The 10,168-nt window shown below is 55.1% G+C and overlaps 1 protein-coding gene across 1 annotated transcript; it reads left to right on the plus strand.

Moving 5' to 3' along the window:
- Positions 1-1,938: 1,938 nt before the first annotated feature.
- Positions 1,939-5,814, plus strand: SRM (spermidine synthase). The gene is made up of 8 exons (XM_036256573.1): positions 1,939-2,184; positions 2,752-2,872; positions 3,343-3,435; positions 4,178-4,331; positions 4,925-5,008; positions 5,096-5,241; positions 5,326-5,448; positions 5,558-5,814. The coding sequence occupies exons 1-8, from the start codon at positions 2,018-2,020 to the stop codon at positions 5,576-5,578; spliced, it is 909 nt and encodes a 302-aa protein (XP_036112466.1). The 5' UTR covers positions 1,939-2,017; the 3' UTR covers positions 5,579-5,814.
- The last annotated feature ends 4,354 nt before the right edge of the window (positions 5,815-10,168 follow it).

Here is a 10,168-nt window from a genome sequence, read left to right on the forward strand (position 1 = left end):
TTTGTGACCTGAAGTTGGATGGCAATTCTAGGCTCATGGTCCTGTACATCTAGGGATTTTTCTCTTATTGCCTGTAATTTATTCAGGGCCTTTGTGTTCTTTGAACTTGGAAGGTTTGCACTGTTGCTATATACACTGGCCCAGAAGTCCTAGTTGCTATTCATGCTTGAGGCGGAGGTAACAGTTTGACCTCCTCTGAAAGAAGGGCAAAGGGCGTCATTCCTGGTCTTCCTCATTTGAGGATGCACGTTCTGAAACAGTTCTGTTAAGCTTGCAGGAGGGATGGGTGGACTCGATCTTCCATGGTCCCCCCATGCATGTCCCAGGAATGCCTGTCTGGGTCAGCTGTGTGGCACCTAGAATAAAGCCAAGACTGCTGACTCCATCGGTGCCTGCACAGGTGTTCTGATTTCCCACTTTCACTCAGCCTCTTTACTCTGTGCTGCCAGATACACACATGATCCCTGGTCACATGGAGCTTACAGTCTGGCTCAGGGTACACCCACGTGAACAGGCGAGCATAGGTCAGAGGCGTAAATGTCGATGTTTAGAAGTACAGGCTGTGATGTGAACACCCAAGTACCAGGCTAGAGCCAATGAAGCCTATGTAACTGGACATATTGGTTGACTTACCTCATTTGCTGTGTGATCCTTTTCTGCACAACCTTTCCAAGGGAGCCACCATCTAGCAATCTTTCATTGCCTTGGCTCATCTCCCCTTTAAAAAGAGTTTAAATTCAGTCAAAGCACGTTGTTGCTATAAGGGTTGAAGCTTGCATTAACAGATAAACACTGTTGTGTTTTCCATTTAGGATTAATAGACAGCAAACATGCTTTCCACCTCCAAGTGGAGGCTGCAAAATGTCAGTGAAGAAACATCCCTGTCATGTCACTAGTAGGTTATACCAGTCCCATCTCCCTTCCTTGTCACGTGAAAAACTAGCTTGCAGCGCAATTAGCATTTAATATTTGGTAATTAGCATACTTAATGTGATTCTGAGAAGTTCCTTGACATTCTCATAAAAACAGAAAGCACATTCCCGCCCACCTCTAAGGAGCAAGGCCCAGTTTGTCAAAAAACAGCCTGCGACTCCTTTTTGGTGCTGAATATGCATGTGTTGGCCTCTTCCGAGACACTGCTGGTAAATTTAGAAACTCGTTTAGAAAAGAACTCTTCTTAATCAGCAGACATAGGTTCAGGGCTCAGAGAATCTAAGGGGAAATGGCTAAATCAAGCTCAAGTTGCAGGGCAGTGATGATCCTGTTCAAGTAAATAAAAACCCTCAGTGCGCCCCGGGCAAACTACACACTCGGTTCAAGTCAAACAGGGAGCCAAATTTAGCGACGCGCGAGAGATACTTTTACTCTAGCTCTTGCGCAACAACGTAACTCCTCGCGGGACACTGTAGCTGCCCACTCCCATTTCTCCAGCCCCAGGGTTCAAGTGGTCTCCGCGCTGGAAACTCCGTGCGGAGGCGAGATGTCATCTCAAGTTTCCCCTCCCGAGTCAGACACCCTCTCGATCCCTCTGCGGCAGGGCACCGCGTTCGGCGCCTCCCGTATCCAGGGAAGAGAGCAGGGGTCCGGGGACTGCACCGCCCCGGCTGGCGCCGGACTGGGTAAGGGACCCGGACCCGTTCCGCCGGCCCGGCCCGCCCCTCTTGGAGACTAGACCGCGACCGTCGGGCCCCAGCCCCACGTGGCCCCCTCGGAGCGGGCCGCACTACCCTGATGCGGCCGACAGACGGCCCGCCCCAGCCACTGGGCGCCGCGCTGCGGATCGGCGGCCAATCAGAGCGCGCGGATCCCGGAGGGGGCGGTGCCTCCGATTAGCCGCGCGCCCATTCCCGCGCCACCATTGGAGGGCGTGGGTCCCGCCCCTGCCAACAGGCCCCGCCCCTCCAAGCGGGTTAGGTTGCGGTGCGGGCGGCGGGCGGAGCTGGTCCCGTTGTGCTGCGGCTCCGCGCGGCCTGCAGTCCCGGGTCCGCGCCCCGCGCCGCCCGCCAGCGCGCCCGCCATGGAGCCTGGCCCCGACGGTCCCGCCGCCTCCGGTCTTGCTGCCATCCGCGAGGGCTGGTTCCGCGAGACGTGCAGCCTGTGGCCGGGCCAGGCCCTGTCCCTGCAGGTGGAGCAGCTGCTACACCATCAACGCTCGCGGTACCAGGATATCCTTGTCTTCCGCAGGTAGGTACTACCGATGGCCCGCCCTGCACCCCGGAGCCCCTGGGACGCCTGCAGCGCAGACCACCGCTGCCCACCCCCACGCGAACCGGCGGGACTCCTGCCCTGGCCTCGGCCCAGCCCACCCTCTTCCTGCCAGACCCCTGTCTTCTGCTCTTTACCTCCGACACCCACGGGCCGTCTCTGCCCGCCCCTCCTCCTGCAGAACTGTCAGAAGTTGTCGTGAACTAGGCCCCTGTGCTCCCTCTGCCTCCTCCCCACCCTGCATCCCATCCCTGGGTTGGGGGCCCGCTTTTCGGGCGGTCCTCTTCGTCAGGGAGGGAGCCGGAGTCTGCGCGGACCCGACACGCTGAGCTCCACGTGTCAGTCCGGGACACGTCAGAGTCGTACCCGAGTCTAACCTCCGCGCAGTGGGCCTGCCTGCCGGTGTTCGCCACGTGTCGCCCCCCAGTACACAACCTCTGGGATCCCTTTGCAGGTTGGGGGAGATTCTTCTACCCAGGGTGAGTGGAGGCACGTTGCCCCCACCCCAGGGGACCCAGGTCCCTGACTGTCACTCCCACCCTGCAGTAAGAGCTACGGCAATGTGCTGGTGTTGGACGGTGTCATCCAGTGCACAGAAAGGGACGAGTTCTCCTACCAGGAGATGATAGCCAACCTGCCACTTTGCAGCCACCCCAACCCACGCAAGGTACCTGATCCCACCAAGATTCAGCCTTGAGCCCAGTGATAGGATAGCCACCTCTAAGCATCCCACAGGGCAGTGCTGGAGTCCCCCCTCCAGTGTGGCCAGTGTTCAGCCCAGGTACTTCCTAAAGGATTGTAGGAGAAAATGCTAGCAAGGATGAAGGGAGTGAGTGGGAGGGGGGCCCACTTCACAGGGTGGGGCTGACACAGTCTGGGAGGAGCAGAGACTTCTGGCTGAAGCCTGAAGCTTAGGGAGGAGTTTTCAGGAAAAGGGGGCACCTTGGGCCAGGTTCCTGAGACTAGAAAATAAAGTAAGAGGTCTGTGAATCAGAGGAGCTGAGATACATACCCTCCCTTTGACGCTTCTGTGTGAGTGTGTCTGCCCATCGCAGGCCCAGACCACTGAGTCTTGCTGGAGCCAGTTTGGTGGTGCTGTTGCTGTGCCCCTCTCCTGACTGTTTATCCTTCTCCCAGGTGCTGATCATCGGGGGTGGGGATGGGGGTGTCCTTCGGGAGGTGGTGAAGCATTCCTCTGTGGAGTCCGTGGTCCAGTGCGAGATTGACGAGGTGAGTGCCCTGAGCAGGGTCAGGATCTGGGTTCAAGTTCCGGTTCCACACTGAATTATCTGTGTGACTTTGGGCAAGTCTCTTAATATTTCTAGGGCTGTTTTCATCTTAAAAACGTGTTAAGAGGATTTCATGGGACAGTAGCAGGACTGGCATGTAGTCGATGTGCCATTGATGCCAGTTCTTAGAAAGACTGGGTGCTAGTTTTTAATTCAAGTCCCAGGCAAGGTCCAAGGACATTCCAACCCCTAGGGCACTCAGCATGTCTTTAATGGGTGTCTCCCATGTAGCAGCCATTCTCTAGGTGCTGGGGTACAAAGGTGCATAGGTAGATCAAGTCCCTATTGGAGCTGATGTGCTAATTAAAAGGAGTCAGCAAAGGGTGACATGATAAAGGCATGAAGGGCGGGTGGAGGCCCGGCAGGACAGACCACTTGAAGGCAGGGAAAGGCTTTCCAGGCGGAAGCTGGGATTGCCACCCTCTGAACTAGCAAGAAAGCTACTCAGAGCGGGCAGTTTGATCTGGGGGAAGGGAACAGGAGTGGTGGAGATTCAGCTGAGAAGCTGGCCAGAGCCAACCCTCCCTGAGGACTTGAGGGAGGTCCCAGAGTGCTCCTGTTTTATTAATGTGGAAACGGGTTCCACAAAGTAAATGGCTGGCCCAAGGGCTAGGAAGGGGGCTGCTGGGAGTCGCACTTGATTTTGTCTGGCTCCAGCCTGGTCCCTCCTGTCCCCGCCCCAGGATGTCATTCAAGTCTCTAAGAAGTTCCTACCGGGCATGGCCATTGGCTACTCCAGCTCAAAGCTGACCCTCCACGTGGGTGACGGATTTGAGTTCATGAAACAGAACCAGGACGCCTTTGATGTTATCATCACTGACTCCTCAGACCCCATGGGTGAGCAGGGAATGGGCCCGGGCCCTCCAGCAGCTGCCAGTTCAGGAGCCAGCCCCCCCAGGCCTGAGCTGCAGAGCAGAGGGGCCCCCAAACTAGCGCGACACTTTTCCCTTCCCAGTTGCCAGCTCCCCTCCGAACACGGCTTGGCAGAATAGGGGACCAGGCCACTACCCAAAGTTCATAGTTGGCTGGGGACCTGGAGGAGAGTGGGGCTCTGGCCTTGGCCCACTGAGGCCCCGGTTTTCCCTTCAGCCTCCTCTGCTCTTTACTGGCCAGCATCAGGGTGGGGGTGGGTTCTCCTTTTAAACTAAGTCCCAGGGTGGAGATGCCCCCATGCAGTGCCAATGAGAATCCCCCAGGGGTTAAAGCGTGGAGCCCCCTCAAATTCTGGGGCAGTGGATTCCTATACCTGTCCAAAGCACCCCTTCATGGGTGAATTCCACAAACCTGGGTTCAAGTCCTGGCTCTGCTCCTTTGCAGCTGTGTATGTCTCTGAAGTGGGTTGCTGGGGGCCCTCGCCCCCACCCCAGGCCAGGCTCAGGAGGTCTCAGTCAGTATATGTTCATTGTCACTTGTCCCCCCCGCTCCTGCAGGCCCTGCTGAGAGCCTCTTCAAGGAGTCCTATTACCAGCTCATGAAGACGGCCCTCAAGGAGGATGGGATCCTGTGTTGCCAGGGTGAGCACCCGGAAGAGTCCAGACGTGCGGGTGGGCGGGCAGGGGGCAGCCGGCTGCCGGTGCTGATGCTGACCCCTTCTCCCGCAGGCGAGTGCCAGTGGCTGCACCTGGACCTCATCAAGGACATGCAGCATTTCTGCAGGTCACTGTTCCCCGTGGTGGGCTATGCCTACTGCACCATCCCCACCTACCCCAGTGGCCAGATCGGCTTCATGCTGTGCAGCAAAAACCCGGTGAGCTTCTGGCTGTCCGGGGGGGGGGGGGGCAGCTGGGCACAGAGAGCACGCCCCTGATGCCCTCCCCCACCCCCACCCCAGAATACCAACTTCCAGGAGCCGGTGCAGCAGCTGACGCAGAAGCAGGTGGAAGGGATGCAGCTGAGATACTACAACTCGAATGTGCACCGGGCGGCCTTCGTCCTGCCTGAGTTTGCCCGCAAGGTGAGCCCTGGGGTGGCAGGCCTGGTGGGGGGCCCCGGGCTTCCTGGGGAGTCTGCCTTGGCTCCCATGTGACCCAGCATCCTCCTGATGAGGCCTCATGTCCCACCAGGCCCTGAATGATGTGAGCTGAGCCCGGGTGCCGCTGCCGACACTGCCCAGGACCTCGGGCCAGGGAGCCCTGGACAAGACCCCTGCCAGCACACCCACCAACCAAGTGTTACAGGCCCCAGAACGCTGGCGGACTGTCTGTCTCTCTCTGTGGTCAGCCTCCAAGCCTATACCAGCTGTGTACAGCACCGTCTCTGCTCTCTGTCCGCCCTCACTCACCAAACACATGTATTTATAACAAAGCTCCGCATCGTGTGTTCCCAGACCTTGAATGGGCCCAGGCAGGGAGGGCTGCAGCAGCCAATACTGGGCGTTTCTGTGGGCCAGGCTCTGAGTGGGGCCTCGTGTCTGGCACATGTCCGTGAACAGGCAGGCCGGGCCCTCCCTGTGTTACCTCGAACTGACCCCTTGTCCCCTGGCACCAAGAGATACAGCAGTCATCAAACTGCTCTCAAATTTGTCCTGGGAAGCTGCCCGTCATTCCTTCACCCCCCAGGTGGTGACAGACTGGGCCAGGGCTGTGGATCCATGAGATCGAGGCTGGGCTTTCCCCTGGGGCTGCCCCCCATATTCTTTGAAGGTTTGAGGATTATCAGGTCCCACCCTGGGGTGACTGGAAGTGACTCCAGAGGGCTGGCTGCTTGGTTGGGTGCAGTGACTTGGGCCTGTTTGAGCACATCAGCTGTCTGAGTTGGCTCAGGATTCAGACTTGGGTTCAAGTCCCACCTGCCCCCCTCCTGGATGCCCTCTGGAAAATTCCTACAAGCTCCCCCAGTGTTGAGGTTGAGAAAGCAGGTGTGGGTGGCCACACTGGGACCGAGCCCTCTCCATGGTGCTGAACATGCAGCCTGGGCCCAGGCGCCTCACCCCTCCTGAAGACCAGGACAGACTGCTGCTGGGAGGGGAGCCGCACAGCAGGGTGCGGATCCGGGGAGGAGCCTCCAGCTCACTTCTGACTCAGGATCCAGTCACCAACCCAGAGGCACTGCCAAAGGATGGCTTATCCTGGGAGGCTTGAGGGCGGGGAGGGAAACAAGGGAGTGGCCCCGGCCTGGGGGCAGTGCCAGAACATGCCCTGGCCCCACGGCACCCTGGGCAGCCACCTTGGACCCTACTCGGCAGGTGCTGGGACTGGAGTTCTGGGGGGGGGGGGAGCACATCCAGCTTTGAAGCCAACTCTTGAGTGGCCCCAGGCCCGTCACCCTCTGGGCTCCACCCATGAACTCACTGGACTCAGCACCTGACTTGTGACCTTGGTGAGCAAGTCTGACCCCAAGCTAACATCCCCATCCCACCTTCGGATTCCAGGACAGTCTTCAACCTCGGCTTGGGAGCCAATCCGCACATGCCCCAGAGTCTTCCCAACTCCGGGGGGGCCAGGTGAAGTCAGGGCTCATCTGGGCTGCAATTTGAGCACCAGAGGAACACGCAGTGGCTGGTTATGGAGTGATGACCCACCACGTGTCTTGGGCCCTTTAGCCTTTGCCACCACCTGTGAGGAAGGTGTCATCAACCTGCAGAGGAAGATTAGCTAGCACGCCAGTATGCAGTCGTGGGGGGACACACCAGGCCGCTGGCCTTCCCAAAGCCACTCCATTCTGCTGAGCCCTGCCAACCTCTGCAGCTCAGCCCAAGCCCTGGGCTCGGCAGGGACACCCCCCACACACAGGTCCATTCTGGGGGCCCCTCCCCACAGCCCTTACTGACCATGTTCCAGGAGGGTCCGTCCTGAGGGCAACCCAGGGAATGATGCTGGCTGGCAGGAGAGGCCGAAGCGATGGTCCTCACCTGCCACAGGCTCCATGAAGCTCCGCGTGTCACTGGGCGCTCACTGAGCTAGGAGAGATGAGGATGCCCTTGGTGGAGGAAGGGTGGGGGCTCAGGGCCCATGCTGCTGGGAAGGTGAAGTCTGCAATGCAAATCTCTCCACTTCCCGACCCCTATTAAAGTCTCCTGTACACCACGGACCTCTTGGAGGGGTCTCCGTTGACCACTAGCCTTGAGCCTTGAATCTGGCTGGACAGGATGTAAACAGGCTGACCTGCTGGAGCAAAAGCAGGGGGATTGCTGAGGATACGACCCAGGTCTCCTAAAGTCCCAGAAATCGTGCAGAGGGCCCTACACAGGCACAGTGTGTCACATGTGGAGTAAAATCGACCCTATCTAACACTGTGAAGTTTAGTTATTTCTCAAAACTAGCCACGCCCCGGGTTTAAGGATTCGAACAGCTGCACGTGGATTGTTGATAGTCCTCGCTGGAGGCAGCCTCATCTATCTCTAAGCTGCTGATCTTGGTATTTACCCTCATGTCGCTACATAACATGCAGTTTTAGTCATAATTTACACTAGGAAAGATGAGGATTTACCTGTTTTCTTCCCTGCCCCTACACCCCCCCACACACACTTTCTTTTTTTTTTTTTTTTACTTTTTTTTTTTTTGTACAGATAGAGTGGGAGGGAGAGAGAGGAAGGGAGAGAGAGTGAGAAACATTGACGTGAAGGGACACATCGAGTGGCTGCCACCCGCACGACCAACCAGGGCCGGGGACAAACTGCAACCGAAGTACGTGCCCTTAGGGGGAACCGAACCCGGGTCTCTCCGGACCGCAGGCCAACGCTCTAACCGCTGAGCCAAACCGGTCAGGTCCACACACTTTCAACCATGAAAGGATAATCTCCTTTGCTCAGTATTCAGTGTTACAATGTTGCAACTACATAAATGTCACTCACAGCTGAGGCAGAGAGTCAGGATAACTTTTTCTCTTCTGCTGTCTCCTTTTTCCTGGAGGTTTTCAGGAGACTTTTTTTTCATTTGCTTAATTTTCAATACATTTATCACTAATTTAACCCCAAACTTTTTGCCAATTCTCTGAAGCTCTTAGGATTTGTGGACACAGTCCGGCCAGTGTGGCTCAGTGGTTGAGCGTAGACCCACGCACCAAGAGGTCGCCAGTTTGAATACTGGTCAGGGCACATGCCCAGGTTGTGGGCCCGATCTCCAGTGGGGCCATGCAGGAGGCGGCCAATTGATGATCTCTCTCATCGATGTTTCTATTTCTCTCTCCCTCTTCCCTTCCTCTCTCTCTAAAAATCAATAAAGAAAAAAAAAGATTTGTGGACACAACACACTTCATGAGGGTCTGAACAAAATGCTAATCAATTAATTTCTGATTATGAGATCTTAGTATTTTACTTAGCCCCATTATAATTTATAATTAATTCATGATTATATTTAATGGAATACATTAAATACAGTAACTGGAAATACAAATAAATATAATATGCATTTCTTTATTAAAATGATTTGTACCATAATGTATATAACACTTTCAGTTAAGAAAAAAACAATTACTAAAAAGAACCTTTTTTTTTTAAGATCTTTGGACTCAACAGGTGTTTTGTCATGTTCATTTTCCTGAAGAATCTCTCTAGCGCTTTCTGACTACCCCTAATGGAATTCCCCATTAAAATTCATGTCTTGGACTTCATGTCTTCCTTTTTTGGTTTACTTCCTTGTTTGTTTGTTTTTAATCCTCACCCGAGGACATTTTTTTTCCATTTTTTGTAAAGATAGAGTGGGAGGGAGAGAGAAACATCAACATGAAAGGGACACATCGAGTGGCTGCCACCCGCATGACCAACCACGGCCGGGGACAAACTGCAACCAAGGTACGTGCCCTTAGCGGGAACCGAACCCGGGTCTCTCTGGACCGCAGGCCAACGCTCTAACCGCTGAGCCAAACCGGCCAGGGCTACTCCCTTGTTTTGATGAAGCATATCCTATAGTAGCTTTTTGAGAAAGGGAACAAGGGATGCACATTTTTAAAAATCTGACATGTAGCCTGGCCAGTGTGGTTCAGTGGATTGAACATGGACTGAGAAATCCCGGTTCCATTCCCGGTCAGGGCACATGCCCAGGTTGTGGGCTCAGTCCCCAGTGGGGGGTGTGCAGGAGGCGGTCAATCGATGTTCTCTCTCATCGATGTTTCTATCTCTCCCTTGCCCTTTCTCTCTCTCTAAAATCAATAAAGATAAATAAATAGATAAATAAATATTATCCTGTTCTTTCCTCTCTTTTTCCTCTGAAGATAATAATTGTTTTGTTTGGGTTTGGGGTATTTTCTTCAACCTGTTTCTGTTTTCTTCAGTCGATTGGTTGATTATTTTTATCTTTTACTCCCATGTTTGAGGTTTTCCTCAGTGATCTTGAATGTTCTGCTCATGTGTCAGAGCGGGAACAAAAATGACCTGAGCACCTCTCTGGGGCTTGTCGATTGACCTTCACATGGGTGATGGGGGCTGAGCCATTTGCTGGTGGAACCTTCCAAGTCAGTATCTTTAGGTCTTTCCCCTTGGGCTGGTCACACTTCCCAGAAAAGAGGGAGAAGCCTGGATAACTGCCAAAGTCCAGCTGAGCTAGGAGGAAGGCTGGGCTCTCCATATCCGATCTGTTTGCTCAATGCCCCTGTCCCCGGTCCCTGGCTCCCATGCTTAGCTGGGCCTGGGACCCTCCGTGGCACTCCTTTTAAGAATCCTCCTCCACCTGGCCGATTTGGCTCAGCAGTTAGAGCATCAGCCCGTGGACCAGAGAGTCCGGGTTTGGTTCCCACTA

This window comes from Molossus molossus, unplaced genomic scaffold (genome assembly GCF_014108415.1).
Source record: "Molossus molossus isolate mMolMol1 unplaced genomic scaffold, mMolMol1.p scaffold_m16_p_12, whole genome shotgun sequence".
NCBI lineage: Eukaryota > Metazoa > Chordata > Mammalia > Chiroptera > Molossidae > Molossus > Molossus molossus.

Bases quoted from the DNA above. Each gene is read 5' to 3' on its own strand.
- SRM (XM_036256573.1), top strand. From the start codon at position 2,018: ATGGAGCCTGGCCCCGACGGTCCCGCCGCCTCCGGTCTTGCTGCCATC. The intron at 3,436-4,177 runs GTGAGTGCCCTG...TCCCCGCCCCAG, and splicing joins TCCAGTGCGAGATTGACGAG to GATGTCATTCAAGTCTCTAA. The intron at 5,009-5,095 runs GTGAGCACCCGG...CTTCTCCCGCAG, and splicing joins TGGGATCCTGTGTTGCCAGG to GCGAGTGCCAGTGGCTGCAC.